Genomic DNA, 18,927 nt, shown 5'->3' on the forward strand with positions numbered 1-18,927 from the left:
TGACGGTGATCTCAAACTAAACTATTTATTGGACGACGCAATGTATTATTCTCGGATCTTTATACTACTTCAGAAATTCTAAAATGTCCTCTTTTGTCAAAATGGTTTTTTGATCACGTTTTTCATTTGAACCCATTACTTTGGCGGGTTGAAGTAAAGACGATGAGCTTAATGAAACACTATTCGAACTTTCGGCATTTGCGAAGAAGTGAGGTTGAGAAATTGAATTCATGTTGAAGCTTGTGGATAAATATGTTCGTTGCGGCTGTAAATCAGTTGTCTGCGATATTGCGTAAGATATCCAAGGTGTAGAACAAGCATTATTACTTGATGTAGGCGAGATAATTTCCTGTTTGCAACTGAAAACAAAATAATAAACGTTAGTTCTATGTTCTATAATAATTATTCGAAATCAATTACTTTAGATTATCTCTTCCATGGTGTGTCACAGGTTTTAAATGAATTTTTTTAATACTTGATGTTGAATCACTGGCAAAACATACGTTTTGCTTCTCAGATGTCGAGAGGTTGAGTTGCAATGAACTACTCTCATCTTTGCTCAGATGTTGCAGTTTGTGAACGTGCTCCGATTCGACACTTTCGCTTAACTCTTTTATAAGCATCATCACATTTTTGTATTGTTGTACAGTCAATCCATTGTCGATTGAGAGAGGCCACAAAAAAGGTAATACATTGTTTGCAATAAATTCCTTAGGTAAACCCAGTGATTCATGATTGAATGCTATTTTGTAAATACCTGTAATATGAAAATTCACATCTCATTAATGTAAAACAATTTAACATTTTATTTTTTGCAAGAAGTTGGTCCAGGAAATATGTGCCATATTTTGATGTACGTGAAATATACGTAAAACTTACATGACTTTTGAATAATTAAAAATACCTGTTTATATTTATAGTTTACTAGCTGATATCCGGCCCGCGTTGCTGCGCCATTAGGTTTACGGCAACCGCATATCTATCGAATGTTCATAATTTTGATCAAATATTAACATTACCATGTTATATGTATTCTCCCCTAAAAACTGTTTTTCTGAATCATGTTTCTACAATGCTCCGATATTTATCAAAACTCCAACAAATACATTTGAAAAGAATTTGAAAAACTTTACGGAATGTTCTGATACTAGGTTTATTATTTTGACTAGGAATAGCTCAAGCATTATCCAAGTCTCTAATCAAGCAACACGTGCAAAAAGACCCACATACTAAACATGAATGAATTGAAGTCGGTTATTTCGATTAGAAATAATTTGAAGAGTGTATTTTACAAATAAATGGGTATCCATTCATTGTGATAACCACCTCAACTGTTAAAGTTGGGTGGTAAACAATTATTTCCGTCATTATAAGATAATCTAGTAATAAAAATGTTGGTGCCTATACAGTCAGTGTTTTCATATTTTCTGGAAAAAAATCAAAATTGATACTTTTGTATGGAAAAACATGGAAAAAATACCAAGTTGTTTTTGTCCCATATTGAAAGTACCCGCATTATAGTCCCACTGCATAGTGGTACAAACTGCAAACATATAATGTTGCTCCAGATTTGTGTATATCGTATTATTTTAGGCATATAGAAGTATGACATTTAATTAACTAGACTAATTTTGTTTTTCTGTAGTACAATCTACGTTGCCAATGATACTGCAGGTTGCTGGTTGAATTTATATGTGATGGGACAAAATATGCGAGTACTTTTGAAATGTGCCCGCATATGTTGTCCCATTTTGTCTTTTTTTTTCAAGTTATATAACGTAAAACCAATTCCATCCATGTTTTTTTGTTCTCAACGATAAACTTGTGCTGCCATTAAACTGTTATGGTCATTGGTTCTGGATGTAATTGCTGGAAATCCGAAAATTCACGGATAATATTAAATCGCCGTTTTCTCTACATGTTGTGTTTCATTATGAGACAGTTATCCGGGTACCGTCCAAATTATTTTAATTTTAATGAGATATTCATTTTTTAATGTTGTGTTCAAAGCCACAACCGCAAATTTTGGCGTAGAACTACATAAAGCTGTTTGTAACATGGCTTGCATTATTGCATTCGAGAACGATTACAAAAGATGAGCTCAATAATTATGATGGATTATCTTGTATTAACATGTTTATGTCTATAACTATCACCCATCATTTTGGGTGTTTTCCAGAAACCGAAAATCATCATCTTGGATTTGGCGCCTGGTATTCGGTATTCGGTATTGCGAAAACCGGATATCACCATCTTGGATTTTAAAATGGCATCTGGATTTGATTTCCAATCTCTGGGTATCATATCGATTCCGGAATGATCATTTTCCGCTGTTTTGCAGCATCCTAACGTTGCAATTTCAGATTTAAAAATAGCGTCTGTAGTCAATCTTTTGCTTCTGCGCAACACCCATATTGGGTGGTATTTGGTAGTTTCCAGTAGCCGGAAATCGCCATCTTGAGTTACAAAAAGGCGTCTGGATTTGTTCTCCGGTCTCCGGGCATCATCTTGATTACGAAATAAATATTTTTGTCCTTTTTCCCACAACCGGAAGTTGCCACTTCGGATTGAAAAATGGCGTCAGGGGCAGGGTTGGTATTTGTTGACACTCTTGAGTGAAAGTGAAGAAAAGCATCCATAAACGTTATTTTTTTTACAATCCTTTCAGAGTTCTCCCTTCCCTCTTTTTGCATGGAAGTGAACTGTCAAAACACCTCATTATATTTCATGCGATGGAAGCAAGACAACAAAATCAGTTTAACAGTTAACGAAGATTGTCGAGGCAACGGTCAGTGTCAGTGAAAAAGTGTTTCGGTGAGGTTCATTTTGGTTGAGTGGACTGTTTGTTTTTCTTTTTCGCTTTGGAGTGGATTATTTGGTTGGATTTGTCGTCAAATTTTATTCCGTAACCGTGAACGATGCGCGCGATCTATTTCATTTGAGTATAACAGCACGTTACTAGGACGAAAATCTAGTGTATCTGAAAGAGTGCTGCGATCATTGGAAGTGAAAATTGAAAATGATTGGCTGTAATTTTCGAAGAATTTTGCTGGGGAAAATGACTTTTATCAGCACTGGTCAGGGGTCGATTTTTGGACTATGTACATCATCTCGATAACGGAAATACCCATTTTGGGTGATGTTTAGAGATTCCTGAAAACCGGAGGTCACCATCTTGGATTTCTAAACAGCGTCTTGTATGATTAAAGGTCTCTTGGGATCATTTCGATTCCAGAAATACCCATATTGGGTGGTGTTCGGTCATTATATGTTGTTTTCCAGAAATCGGAAGTCGTCATATTGGATTTCAAAATAGTCAATGAAGTCGATTCTCGGCCGTTATTATTGGTATATGGTAATTTCGGTGACCGGCCGTCTTGAATTTTTGAATAGCGTCTGGACTGGTTTCCGATACCTGGGCGTCATCTCGGTTCTAGACTGTCGATTTTTGGCTGTTTTCCAGCAAACGAAAGTTGCCACTTCGATTTCAAATAGTATCTGGGTACGATTTTTGGCAACGTGCATCATCTCGATTACAAAAATGACTGTGTTGGGTGATTTTTTGTCATTTCCTGACATCAGAAATCGCCGTATTGGATTTTGATACGGCGTCTGGATTTGATTCACGGTCTCTGGGCACCATTTGAAATACCGATATTGGGTGTTTACCGGGTTTACCGAATTAAATAATAACCGGATAAGCGGTTTAAAAATTAATAAAGGTTGACAACATTCATCTCCTCTCCCCCCTCCCTTGCCACGCATATGGAATAGTTAAAAGTCATTGTAATACATCAGCTACTATAGATTCTACATACCGAATTTAATACAGATCGATCCAGCAGTTTTAAAATCATCAATGATTGACTTTGTTAACTTTTTTTGTTAACTTTGTAAAACTTTGTGTTGTTAGAAAGTTTTCACGTTCATAAAACACAAATTCAACCCCCCCCCTCCTTGCCTACGCTTATGAAATATAGCAAAACTAATATTTTAGGATTACTCCCCGTACTCGAAAACCCCTATGTACAAATTTTCACGGTAATCGGTACTGTAGTTTTTGAGTCTATAGGGAACAGACAGAAAGACAGACAGACAGATAGACATTCGCATTTATAGATATAGATAAAAACCAGAATTTCAACATTTTTCAAACTAGAATGGGTTCGCATTACTTAAAAAGAGAGCAATGTTTCTTAAAAATTATTTTCAAAGAGCACATTGAGAGTATACAAGCAAAGTGTATCAAATATACAAGATGTTCATATCCTCTCTAGTGTTCGACATCGGACCGGGTAGGGTCCGGTAAAAGTCCGGTCCGAAGTCCGATTGGACCGGAACCTTTAAAGTCCGATTATTTTCCGGACCGGATCGGAACGGAGCCATCCGGACTTCGGAAGGGACCGGGTAATGCTTTCCGGACCCCGGACATTTTCGGTAAAAAAACTTATTTAATTTAGGTCATAGAACGCAGCAAGTTTTTCGTTCTTTTTGATTTTCTTCGCTGCTTTTATTAAAAGTCAACCCATATGGCCTTGCTAGCCTTTTTAACCTGTAATATATGCTCTGATTGATCACATCTTCTATCTATATCTATAAATGCGAATATCTGTCTGTCTGTCTGCTCCCTAGAGACTCAGAAACTACTGAACCGATTGCCTTGAAAATTTGCACATAGGTGTTTTCGAGTACGGGAAGTAACCCTAAAATATTAGTTTTGCTCTATCTCATAAGCGTAGGCAAAGGGGGGTGAATTGGTGGTTTATGACCGTAGAAACTTTTTCCCCAATAATAGTGTAAACTTATATACAGATTTTTTGAGTCTACGATGTATTTTTGCGTCGTTATTGTATTATGATTGACCTTTTTTATCTCAGAGGTGTCGAAAGGACGAGGAGGGGAGAGGGGTAAACGATGTTAACTTTTGATGAATTTAAATCTGCTGGATCGATCAGAAATAAATTCGGTATGTAGAATCTATGGTAGCAGTTTTTTTTTTTATTCTCGCTTATTTTCCGTCGGTCTAGTTCCGCCACTGTTGTGGCCAATCACCGACGCCCAGGGAGGCGACTCCACACCCAGGACCCTAACTCACGACCCGTTTATTTACGGACCGGCGCCAACGGCTTTACTTCCTCATGCGATGGAAGGCGTGATCCCAGAGATTTTTCGCCTCAAAAAATCTCCCGGTGTCGGCTAGGATTGAATCTAGACCAGTTTGGGTTGGTTGTGAGTGGATCACGCCACCTCACAACCATCGACACCTATGTCGGCGGTGGGATTCGAACCCAGGCGTCGAGCGTGGTTGTATGGTAGCAGTTGTATTTCAACGATTTTGAATTTTTTATATTGCATTAGCGTGGCAAGGAGGGGGGGGGGAAGTTGTGAATTAACTATTTGTAAGCTCTGCAACACCTAACTTGCTTACTGTGACTACTTCCTTCGATTGGTGGGTATGTTGCTATAACATTGTTTTTCTTAGTATCCCAGTGGCGTAGTAAGGGGGGACGGTGTACTAATTTTATTATTTGTAAATTATTAAAATGCACATCGTGAAAGTTAATATATAGAATATGAGACGTGGTTTTGTGACAACTCTGTCATCTGAGACTTTGTTATACCTCATTTGCGTAGTTAGGGGAAACGGGGGGGGGGGGTAGATGAATGTGGTCAACCATTATTAATTTTTAAACTGCTTAACCAATTGTTATTTAATTCGGTAAATACAAATAACAAAGTAGCATATATGTTTCAAAAACTTTAAATTATGTATAACTCATACAGAAAGGGAAAAAGCGGATATAAGGGGGTAGCAAATACAAATTTGTTCATTGTAAACTCCTAAACGCCAAACATGAACACTTCGAAACACCAAAGATGATCATTGTTTTATTCTGTACAAATACGAATTCAGTCATATTGAATTTTCTGTATCTCGGTGGTGTAGCTAAAGAAAGGGGGGGAATTGCAACAACCTTCATTATTTTTTAACTAGCTAATACCCGGCCCGCGTTGCTGCGCCATTAAGTTTACGACGACAACCGCATATCTCTCAAATATACATAATTTCAAACAAATATTAACATTACCAAGTATCTATAAGGCCGTATGTATTCTCCCTAAAGAAATGTATTCCTGAATCATGTTTCTCCAATGTTCTAATTTCTATTAAAACTCTAACGAATACATTCGGGGAAATAGTAATAGTCAAAAATGTTAGAAACATGACGGAATGTTCTGTTACTAAGTTTATTTTTTTGGTTAGGAATAGCTAAAATATTCCTAATCTTCAACCAAAAGTAAACGTAAGCAAATACAAATTTGTTATTTCGGTTCAAAATAATTTGAAAAGTGTATGTGAAAAGGGTATCCATCTATTTTGATGGAAAGGGTATTCATCTATTTTGATAACTACCTCAACATAATGCTATTTGTTACATTGCTCGCATTCGAGCACGATCGCTAAGAATAAGTTCGAAGAAAACTTCTCACTCCAAAAACTAATAAAATAACCCTCTAAAATTGTGTAGTGTCCCTGAAAAGATTTAATATTACATCTGGTGTCGATTTCCGGCCTCTGGATATCTTCCCGGTTTTAGGAATATTTAACATCATTTTGATTCCGGAAATAACCAAATTGGCTGAATTTAAAAAAAATCGTTTTGAGCGTATTAGTAAAATGATATCAAATATCAAAAGAATGAAATATTTCCATTAAATTCTACTATCAACATTGATAGTAGAATTGAATGGAAATTTTTCATTCTCTCGATATTTCATATTGACTGGTACTTCGCCATTTTGGTTGTATTCCTTCAACCGGAAATCACCATCTTGGATTTAAAAATATTCCTGGATTTGATTTATGGTCTCCGGTTATCATCTTGATTCTGAAATGACCATTTTTGGCTGATTTCCAGCAATCGGAAGCAATCGGTTTTTCACAAATTCTGTTCTGTTAGTTGATAAAATTACGATGGAATATATTGTATCAATATACAATGGACTATCTTGTATCAATATAACTTTTACCAATCATTTTTGGTTGTATTCCAGAAATCGGAAATCACCATTTTGGACTTGGCGTCTGGGGTCGATTTCCAGCCTCTGGGTATCGTTTGGGTTTCAAAAACAACCATATTGGGTGGTTTTCGCTCATTTTCGGAAAGCGGATAACGCTATTCTGGATTTTAAAATGGCGCCTGGATCTGATTTCTGATCTCTGGGGATCATAGCGATTCTGGAATGATCATTTTTGGCTGTTTACCAACAACTCGACGTTGCAATTTAAGTTGCCACTTCGAAATATTTTATTTTAATTTTTTTTAAAAGGGGGATTTGTTAGTAGCTTTTATGATATATATTAGTAAGTAATGGGTATGTGTGTCCGATCGGAAATGGTGACTTCTCAACACTGTTAAAAATTTGTAATTTTAATTGTTAGGATTTGTTTGCTTTCGTAATTAGGACTTATCGTTCGTAGGGATTTAAACCTACTTGTCAGAAAATTGGAAGTAAACTTATAACTAACTTAGTTGCTAACTTACTGTTCATCTGCAAAAATTGAATTTTCGTTGATGCGTGACATCATTCTGTTAAGAATAATTCTCTCAAACAGTTTACTTATTGAAGAAAGCAAACTGATTGGTCGATAACTTGAAACTTCAGCTGCATTTTTATCCGGTTTTAAAATTGGAGTAATTTTTGCATTTTTCCATAATTTGGGAAAATATGCAATTTTGAAGCAGCAATTGAAAATTTTCACTAAAAATTCCATTGTGCTCTCAGGGAGATGTTTGATTAGTATATTAAAGATTCCATCGTCACCAGATGCTTTCATATTTTTGAAATTTTTAATAATTGATTTAATCTCATTCAAGTTAGTTTCAATTATTTCTGCAGGTAAAAAATTCTGGGAAGAAATTAAATCAAATTGACGTGTGACTTCATTTTCAATTGGACTCACAAAATTCAAATTTGAGTTATGAACACTCTCAAACTGCTGAGCAAGTCTTTGAGCCTTTTGTTCATTGGATACAAGAAAACGTTCACAATCTCTTAAAACTGGAATAGGCTTCGAAGGTTTCTTAAGAATCTTCGACAGCTTCCAAAAGGGTTTTGAATATGGTTTCAATTTTTCAACTTTAGTCTTAAAATTTTGATTTTTCAGAAGAGCAAATCTATGTTTAATCTCTTTCTGTAAATCTTTATAAATAGTTTTAAAAACAGGGTCACGAGAACGTTGATATTGACGTCTGCGAACATTTTTCAAACGAATTAGAAGTTGAAGATTTTCGTCAATTATTGGTGAATCAAATTTCACTTGAGCCTCTGGAACAGAATAATTCCTGGCATCAACAATTGCACATTTCAATGCTTCCAAAGCGGAACCAATATTCACTTCGTGTTGCAAAAAAAAGCTCATTATTGAAATTATTCTCAATATGAGTTTTGTATCTTTCCCCCTTGTTATAAGCCTTGTTATAGTTAAAAACAATAATAACAAAAAAAAACAGATTCATGTGATAAAGAAAAAGTTATTGAAAGATGGTCAGAATCAAAGTCAGCATGTGTGATCAAATCACTACATACATGACTTTGATCTGTTAGCACCAAATCAATTGTTGATGGGTTTCTTACAGAAGAAAAGCATGTAGGACTATTCGGAGACAAAATAGAATAGTATCCTGAAGAACAATCATTGAGTAAAATTTTGCCATTGGAATTACTTTGAGAATTATTCCATGATCGATGTTTAGCGTTAAAATCACCGATTATAAAAAAATTCGAAAGATTTCTGGTGAGTTTTTGTAAATCACCTTTAAAATCATTTTTGTGCTCGCGTGTGCATTGAAATGGTAAATATGCTGCAGCAATAAATAAAATCCCAAGTTCAGTTTGAACTTCAATTCCCAAAGTTTCAATAACTTTCGTCTCAAGATGGGGAAGAGCACGATGTTTGAACTCCACCGCCGGAACACTGAATCCTATCATATCTATGAACCACGTAATTGGGATCATATTTTGATGTTAGGTTTCAAAAATGATTCAGTAATAATTGCAATATGCACATTATTTGCTGTTAAAAAATTGAAAAGCTCATTCTCATTGGCCTTAAATGAGCGAGCATTCCAATTTAAAATTTTGATCGGTTTATTTAAAATCATTGCTAAATTTTAAATTAGAAACAATTTTAATTGTAAAATGTGTACCTATTTGAATGGCTTCAAACATTGATTTTGCCTGCAACATGGCGTTCATGAGATCGAACATTGCCTGTTGCAGAAAAGAAAGTTTACCTGCCGTAATAGGCCCCAGGCAGTTGACTTTAGAAAAAATATTTTCTGTAGCAATATTAGCTGGGGTAATAGGTGTACATTTATTTTCCACCGTGTTTTGCTTACCTCCCATATTAACGGTCATTTTCGAACTACCAACATTAGGCGGTAGAATGTTCGAACTACCAGTAACCTGTGCATATGTTAAACGAGTATGCAAAGGAGTAGGAAAAGTGGGTGGTACTGGTACGCTTGGAGAATTTTGTTTTGAAGTTTGATTTAATTGGGAAATTGATATTTGTTTACCTTGCCTTGCCTTAACAATTGCTAAACGGACTGGGCATTGGTAAAAATTTGACATATGGTTGCCGTTACAATTCGCACAGCGAAATTGGAACCATGGCCATAACGTTGGCAAATACGGCATTGGGTGATATGCTTTTCACCTCCGCCAAACTTCCTATAAACTTCCCACTTTACACGCACGTTATATAAAGCATGTGCTTTTTCAAAAAATTTTAAGTTATTAACCTCACTGCGGTTAAAATGAATTAAATAATTAACAAGGGAAATTCCAGTTCGCTGACTGTTTTCGCCTCGTGATTTTTGTTTCATTAGAATTACTTGTGTAGGGGCTATGCCAAGTAATTCTGTCAAAGTAAGTTTGATCTCATCAACGGTTTGATCGTTGGTGAGACCTTTCAATACGACCTTGAACGGCTTGGCGCTCTTAGTGTCATATGTAAAAAAATTATACATATTTTCAGTTAAATACTGAATAAGACGATTACGACCCTTAATAGAGTCGGCTAATAAGCGGCATTCGCCTCTACGACCAATTAGATAGGTAACTTTAACGTCAGAAACAAACGTTGAAAGTTCCTTTTTGAAAATATTGAATTCAGAAGAAATAGTTACCACAATAGGTGGAACTTTCTCCTTTTTTAAAGATTTTACATTTTGTAGTTTCATTACTAATAACTTCCATTCGGAGCTTTCCCTTCGTGAGAGTAACACGTTTTTGGATAGCTCGTCAGTTACGATTAGTCTATTTTTTTCTACCGTTCAAGGTCACTAGCTAATTCTTCCCGTAGTGAAAGTAATCTACAAAAAAGTGCTCAGTGTCGAAAAAAGATTATGTGTGAAGACCTCGGAGGAGGCTCCTGGGCATTTGGCTCACGCTTCGAGTCTTTGCCTAGTGATGCTCTAGACACAAATCAGTATATAACACCGAAGAAGTATAGACAAAACAATAAACGTGGTGTCAATCGAGAACTTTCCAATGAGACTCAGCTCATGAAAATAATTCGTCTGGAGGGAAATGATAACGGACCACGTTTCTTGATTCTTGAACGACTGGATGGAGACAAATCGATGGACAAGGTAAGCCCATTCTTCATCAAAAAAGCAATGGACGCCATCACCCCGAAAGTCGAGATCAACAGAACGAGAAATGGCTGACCTTTTCTTTCGTTTCAAGTTCAAATGACTATTCTTCGAACTTTTTGCAATTCAAAGCAATAGCTGAGGCCTCTGACTGTATAGACTTTGTTGATTGCCCATCTCCCTTAAATGAAAAATTTTCATACGCAGAATTGGACTTCGCTATCAAAAGCTTCAAAGGTTCGTCTCCCGGGCCAGACGATATCACCTATGATATGTTGAAAAATCTGACGTTCAAATCGAAATCTTTTCTACTAGATACATACAATGAGATCTTTTCGAATCGAAGTTTTGAAAAACCGAACAAAAATCCTTTACTCCCGGCAAATAAACGCCCGATATCTTTAACTGTACGTGTAAAGTAATGGAGAAAATTATTAACCAAAGACTAATTTGGTACCTAGAAACTAACAATTTCTTTAACTCGACACAAAGCGGTTTCAGAAAATATAGAAACACCATGGATTACTTTATGCTGTACGTGTAAAGTAATGGGGAAAATTATTAACCAAAGACTAATTTGGTACCTAGAAACTAACAATTTCTTTAACTCGACACAAAGCGGTTTCAGAAAATATAGAAACACCATGGATAACCTAGTATCACTAGTAACAGCTATCCAAGAATCGTTTGCTACAAAAGAACACCTAGTTGCAATATTTTTTGACCTTGAAAAAGCTTATGACTTAACGTGGCAACACAATATCATCAAAACACTTTACATCATAGGAGTTCGCGGTCATATTTTAGCTTTTATTAACAATTTTATGAAAAATCGTCGATTTAGAGTTTGCGTTGGTAACACCTATTCATCGTATTATGACAGTGAAAATGGTATCCCACAAGGGTCAGTACTAAGTGTAACGCTTTTTCTGGTGGCCATAAACTCAATAAATAACGTAAATCCTAAAAAAGTAGCAAGATTTTCCTTTGCTGATGATTTCGCCGCTTACTCTAATGGTAAAAACCTGCAAAATATTGAATCAGAGCTCCAATCATTACTTGATAACCTAACCAATTGGTGTGCCAGAACTGGGTTCAAATTTTCTGTTGAAAAAACGAAAGCAATCCCACTTCTGCAAAATAAGGAATTGCAACATCAACCCAACTTTGCATTTACAAGGACATCAGATAAAATTTGTCGAAAAACACAAATTTCTGGGCATGATATTCGATCACCGACTGACTTGGACCTATCACATCAAAACACTTAAAGCCAAATCTCCGAGAGCAATTCGTTTAATTCGTATTTTATCTAATACCACATGGGGTTCAGATCGAAAGACATTAGTTATGCTACACAAGAGTTTAGTGGTATCAAAAATAGACTATGGATCAGTGATTTACTCCACAGGACAATTACTGAAACAATTAGACTCCCTCAATCACCTTGGCACACGACTAGCCACCAGAGCTTTTAGAACAAGCCCTACCGCCAGCATACTAGCAAAAGCTGGTGTACAACCTTTACATTGGAGAAGAAAAATGCAAATGTTGAACATAAGAACCAGAATAGTATCTATTGAAAACCATCCTATTAATGCATATAAAACTTCAGCTTCAACGGTAAAGTGTAAATCTTTTCGATTCCGAAGTGAAAAATTACTTGAAGAAACAGGAATTCAATTAGGAAATCCTTTGTTTAGAGGATTTCATCTATTCCCACCATGGACTGCTCGGAAAGCAAGGATAGACTACTCGCTTCATTACACAACCAAATTAAATTGCAATGTCCAAATACTAAAATTTGAATATTTAGAACTTTGCAAAAAATACACCAATCATCTTTTCATATTCACGGACGGGTCAAAAATAAAAAATTGTACCGGATTCGCGTGTTATAGTGAAAAACATTCTATCCAAGTTCATCTTCCAAGCGCATAATCAGTTTTTTCGGCAGAATTGAAAGCAATTTTAGAGACATTGTATACAAATCAAACGAACGAGAGAGTGCAGAACTTGTCAATGTTTACAATTAAAACAATTTGATACAGAGAGAGAGGAATTTGGTATTACTAATAGAATTCTGTCAAATAACAGTACTTCAAATTATAAAAAATTATTTGATTATTTGAAAGCAACAGGCTTGTACTCACAAATTTAGTATATAAGATATGTTTAATAATGCATTTCACTTCTGTAATTGCCAAAAATCTAGATTTAATGAATTGTGATTTTATACATTTGTACTCTGATTAAAAGTAGGTGTAAATAGCCGTTATTGTGCTGAACACCTTGAATAAAATAAATAAATAAATAAATAACTTCCATTTCACCAGCTTCTTGCTCAGGCAAAATATCAAAAGGATTGTCACTACAGACACTCGAAGTGCCAGAAAGAGATGCCTCTCTTTTCCTCCCCGCAGCGATGCGTGGTTTCTTTTTTCGTCCCTCCATTTCAGGTGATACGAAAAAAGTTAAAACAAATGTTAAATTCAAAAATAGGTAGTCTTGAGAAAGACTGATGGGAAATAACTTTCAGGTTGTCTTTAATAGACACACTGACAAAACACAAACTTTGAAGCTATAGGCAGTCAAAGACCAGTCCACAAGCAACCGAAAACACGTCTGATCTGTAGGACAGTTCAAGACGCACCGCCACTTCGAAATAAAAAAGGCGTCAGGGGTCACCATCTTGGTTCTACAAACAGCGTTTTGAGTTGATTTCAGGTCTCTTGGCATCATTTCGATTGCAGAAATAGCCATGTTGGGTGCTGTTCGGTCATTATAGGTTGTTTTTCAAAAACCAGAGGTCGTCTGTGTATAGTCTGTGCAGTCGATTTTTGGCCGCTGGCTATTATTTTGTTTCCAAAAATACCGGATGTCGCCATGGTATTTCTAAATAGCGTCTGGATTTGATTTCCGGTCTCTGGGCATCATCTTGGTTCTCGAATAACTATTTTGGCGGTTTTCCAGCAACCGGAAATAGCCACTTCGAATTTCAAAATGGCATCTGGGGACGATTTTTGGCCTATGTGCATCATATCGCTTACAGAAATGCCCATATTGGGTGATATTTGGTCATTTTCGGAACCGGAATCCACCATCTTGGATTTCAAAATGTTATGTAGAGTTGATTTCAGGTCTCTGGGCATTATCTAGATTCCAAAAATACCCATATTAGGTGGTATTTGGTCATGTTGGGCCTGTTTCCTGGAAACCGGAAATCGTCATCCTAGATTTCAAATGGAGTCGATTTTCGTCCTCTGAATATCATTTTAGTTCCAAAAATAACCATAATGGGTGATATTTGATTATTTTCTGGAACCAGAAGTCGCCATATTGGATTTTAAAATGTCGTCTGGATTTGATCTCCGGTCTTGGTGCTATTCTGGTTTAGGAAATCTTTATACTGGGTGGCATTGGGCCATTTTAGAATGTTTCCCAGAAACCGAAGAACGTCATCTTGACATCTTAGGTTGATTTCCGGTGTCTAGATATAATCTCAGATTCAGAACTACGCGCAAAAAAAAACGCCAAACAGGGACAAGAAAGAGCATTTCCCGTGCCCTGCCATCACAAATCGACTTGTTGATCTATTTTACATAAAAAATCTATATTCCAGGTTGTTAGCACCAATAAATCGATTGGTGATGGTTTTATTTTGTGCAGAGCACGGGAATTCATCTGTTTCGCTTTTTTTCACCCTTTATTTGCGTATTTTTGGAAATACAGATCTTTTCCCGTGCCCTGCACAGGATGAGAATATCACCAATCGATTAATTGACCAATTTTACAAAAAAAGGTTATATTTCAGGTGGGTATTTTGGTTCATATTTTCCCAGTGTTCAATGTCATGATAACACTCTTTAGGCTTAAAAACTCTCACAATTAAATTTAAATAATGATAGAAATAAATTGAAATGATGATAGGAATAATGATTTAGCTGCGCCACTATGAAACAAAAAAAAAAACAATATCACATTTACCCTTTATTTGAGTATTCTGTATACTTGGGATACATAATGATACGATGATCGTGTATGATTTAGGAGTATACAAATAACATATTCGCACGCCTCCTCCCTGATCACGCTGGTGAGAAAAAAAATAAAATTAATTGAAACAAATACGCTGCTATAGGATTTTTGTGTACCGAGTTATATGATATTCGATGAGGCGGTTTCAAAATTAATAAAGATTGACAACATTCATCCACTTCCTTCCCCTTCTCTTAACTACGTCACTGGGATATTGCTAAGTCTTAAATGACAGAGTAATGTAAACACCACGCATCATACTCAAAAACCCCTGTATATAAATTTCATGATAAATTTCTCGATGTTCTGCAAATATTGCAGTTCGATATACCCCTTCTCCCTTGACTACGCCACTGAGAACAGACGGAAAAATCAATGTCATAGACACTTTCTTGAGAATTCACGTATACATATTGACACGGTAATCAAGTAAGGTTTCAAAGAGTTTACAAATAACAAATTGCCTCCCCCCGTAGCCACGCTTATGAAATACATTAAATTCAAAGTCGTTGAAATATACCACCCACTATAGCTTCCAAACACCGAGTTTAATGGTGATCGGCTCAGCGGTTTTAAAACCGTTAAAGGGTGACGACGTCACCCCCCCCCCCCTGACAACGCGAATGGAATACAGAAAACTTCCAAATGACACAGCAACACCACAAAACTACGCTTCATACCAAAAAACCTCTGTATTTCAAGTTGCACGGTTATCGTAGAAAACATTTGCATGTTTACAGAGTACAAATTGACTCCTCCTTGCCTACGCTTATGAGATAGAGCGAAATTAATATTTTAGAGTTACTCCACGTATTCGAAAACCCTTATGTACTAATTTTGACGGTAATCGGTTCAGTAGATTTTGAGTCTATAGGGAACAGACAGACATTCGCATATATGGATATAAATATAGATAGGCGTCGTACACAAATTACGTAACGCTAAAAATCTAGATTTCAGACCCCCTCCCCCCTATGTATCGATAGGCATCGTTCGATATGACTCCTACCCCTATAATTACGTAACGCTGAACAGCTTGATCCCCGTCCGAAATTTTCAGTTTCGAGCAAACATCACAGTTACGTAACTGTCTCTACTACCCCCCCCCCCCTCGCTCCACCATACGTAACGATAAGTAACGCAGACTCAACCCTCCTCCACCCCCCTTAATGCGTTACATAATTTGTGTACGACACCATGCACCCTCCTCCTTACTACGCCACTGAGATACAGGAAAATCAATGTTATAGAAACATACTTCAGAACTTACTTATACAAATTGAAACGGTGATCAATTTATGTGTTTGGGTGTTTACAAATAACAAATATTAGCTCCCCTCGCTTGGCACGCTTAAGGAATGGGTAAAATTCAAAGTCATGAAATTTATCAGTTACTATAGATTCTACAAACCGAATTTAATACTGATGGGTCCAGCATTTTTAGAATCATCAAAGGTTGACATTGTTAACCTCCTCCCCCCTCTCATCCTTACAACGCCTCTGAGATTCAAAAAGGTCGTCGGGCAGTAACGACGTAAGAATACATCGCAGACTCAAAAACATCTGTATATAAGTTTACACTGTTATCGTGAAGGAGGTTTTCTCGTTCATGAAACACAAACTCACCCCTCCTTGCCTACGCTTATGAGATAGAGCAAAACTAATATTTTAGGATTACTCCCCGTGCTCGAAAACCCCTATGTACAAATTTTCACGGTAATCGGTCCAGTAGTTTTTTAGTCTATAGGGAACAGACAGACAGACAGACATACAGATAGACAGACAGACAGACAGACATTTGCATTTATAGATATAAGAAGATTGTCTAATACTTCATAAATTTGTTTTTTTTTTGTATTGCAAAGTAGAGATCGTTAATTTTTATCATCATTTAATTTGATTGCAAGGTGTTTTAAGTCTCAAGGGTGTTTTAATGATGTTGGTTTCCAACAGATTTACTTCGCTTTCGCAACAGTGGATTGGGAAATTTCTTACCTTTTTAAATGTGCGGCAAAATTGTAATGTTATGATGAGAACTCTTCAACTGTTAAAAATCTCGAGACCTGTTTTGAACTCAGATTTCGACCAGTTAGAATTGAAAGAAGGCCAATAAGGGTATTTTCGAAACCGAGGTAATATTTAGAGGCCGGAAATTGGCCCAAGATGTTAAGATGGCATTCTCCGGTTTCTGGAAAACGTTCCAAAATGGTCCAATACCACCCAATATAAGTATTCGTTAAACCAGAACAGTGCTGAGACTGGAAGTCAAATCTAGACGCAATTTTAAAGTCCAAGATGGCGACATCCGGTTTCAGAAAATTATCAAACACTGACTATTATGGTTTGTCATGAAACCAAAATGATACCCAGAGACCGAAACGGCTACAGACACCACTTTGAAATTCATAGAGTGGATCTCCAGTTTACAAAAAAAAAAAACAGCCGGAAATGACCGAATACCACCCAACATGAGTACTTTTGGGATGGAGATAGTGCCCAGAGACTTGAAATCAACTCTAGATACTATTTTTAAATCCAAGATGGTGACTTCCGATTTCCGAAAATGACCAAACACCACCCAAAACGGGCATTTCTGTAATCGTAATGATGCACATAGCCCAAAAATCGTCCCAGACGCCATTTTGAAGTTTTAAGTGGCAACTTTCGGTTGTTGAAAAACAGTTAAAATTTTGATTCCATAACCGAGATGATGCTCAGAGACCGGAAATCATATGCATAAACTATTTAGATATACAAGCCGCCATGGCTTCCGGTTACCGAAAATGATCAATTACCTTACAGTATGATTATTTTTGGAATCAAAATAACAGCCAGTGGCCGAACATCGACTCCACAGACCATTTTGAAATCCACGATAACTACTTCCGGTTTCCGTAGAACAAACACCGAGCACAACCCAATATGGGTGTTTATGGAATCGAAATGATGCCAAGAAACCAGAAATCAACTCAAGACGCTCTTTTAAAATCCAAGATGGTTACTTCCGGTTTCCAGAAATCGAAATAATGCACATATGTCAAAAATCGACGTCTGACGACATTTTTCAATCCGAAGTGGCAACTTAAAATCTGGAATTGCAACGTTGAATGTTTTATCTGATTCTAGAAAAGTTTTGCGTGCGATACGTCTTGACGCTAAGTAATTGAAAAGTGCTATACCCCCTCAAAGTTGGCGCCTATGAAAATAGCCAAAAAGAACATCCTGGAATCGCTATGATTCTCAGAGATCGGAAATCAAATCCAGGCGCCTTTTTCAAATCCAAAATGGCGATATCCGGTTTACGAAAATGACCGAATACTTCGGTGGTATTTATTGGTTGTTTTTGACGTCAAATCCAAAATGGCAATTTCCGGTTTCTGGACAACTACCAAAAATGATTAATGGAAGTTATGTCAAAACGTACTTGAAAAATTTCTTTTCCAAAGGATATACATCAACCCGAAACAAATATTTCTCTTATAGTTTTGGCCCTAAGGAACCTGTAAAAAATATGAAAGGATTAGGTTTTATGGAAAATTGAATAACTGAACATGTTTGTTGGATTTAACATAAGAAAAACCTTTTTTTTTCAAAAAAGTCATTGGGGCCAGTTGCAAACATCATTTTCTAGAGCTGCCGCCGAACAAAGGTTTATTCCAAATATCTTAAATACCAATATAGTTCACTTACGTGAAATTATGAAGACAAATTGAAAATGACAGAAGCGTTAGTCACCTTTTCGACCGCTAGGTACGCCACTTAGCAATGGGCGATATTGTATCGGTATCGGAAATATCGATACTTTTGAGACGATATTTCGATTTTTTGGATCGATACACAAGCGTCCGATACTCGACCGTATCGATACTGAAAAACGCGATATTTGTATCGATATTCTTTCATGCATACGGACCAGCTAGCTGACATGTTACAAGGGCTAACATCTCAATGTGTACACGAGATCACCGCCACTTTTGATACGCTATGTCATGCTGTCTGTCAGCGTCAGTGGAGCCCACACATCGTAGAACCGCTGCGATGTTGGCTGCGATAAAGCAAAGCAAATCGGATGGAGATGCCAGCTAGTTGATACGAGCTGGAACCACTGAAAAGCTGCCACTGTCAGTATAAGTATCGCACAAGTCTATTTGCACTAGCAAAACTTAAGCCTGTATTACACTCTTTGACCAAGCGTCAAATATTTGGCACTTTTTGACAGATAAAA

The 18,927-nt window shown here is 36.6% G+C and overlaps 1 protein-coding gene across 1 annotated transcript; it reads right to left on the reverse strand.

Moving 5' to 3' along the window:
• LOC129726803 (uncharacterized) lies at window positions 1-18,170 on the reverse strand. Its single transcript, XM_055683958.1, has 3 exons — window positions 18,127-18,170; window positions 421-757; window positions 1-359 (listed from the first exon to the last, which is right to left on the reverse strand). The coding sequence occupies exons 1-3, from the start codon at window positions 18,155-18,157 to the stop codon at window positions 65-67; spliced, it is 663 nt and encodes a 220-aa protein (XP_055539933.1). The 5' UTR covers window positions 18,158-18,170; the 3' UTR covers window positions 1-64.
• Window positions 18,171-18,927: the final 757 nt, after the last annotated feature.

Source organism: Wyeomyia smithii, chromosome 1 (assembly GCF_029784165.1).
Source record: "Wyeomyia smithii strain HCP4-BCI-WySm-NY-G18 chromosome 1, ASM2978416v1, whole genome shotgun sequence".
Taxonomy (NCBI): domain Eukaryota; kingdom Metazoa; phylum Arthropoda; class Insecta; order Diptera; family Culicidae; genus Wyeomyia; species Wyeomyia smithii.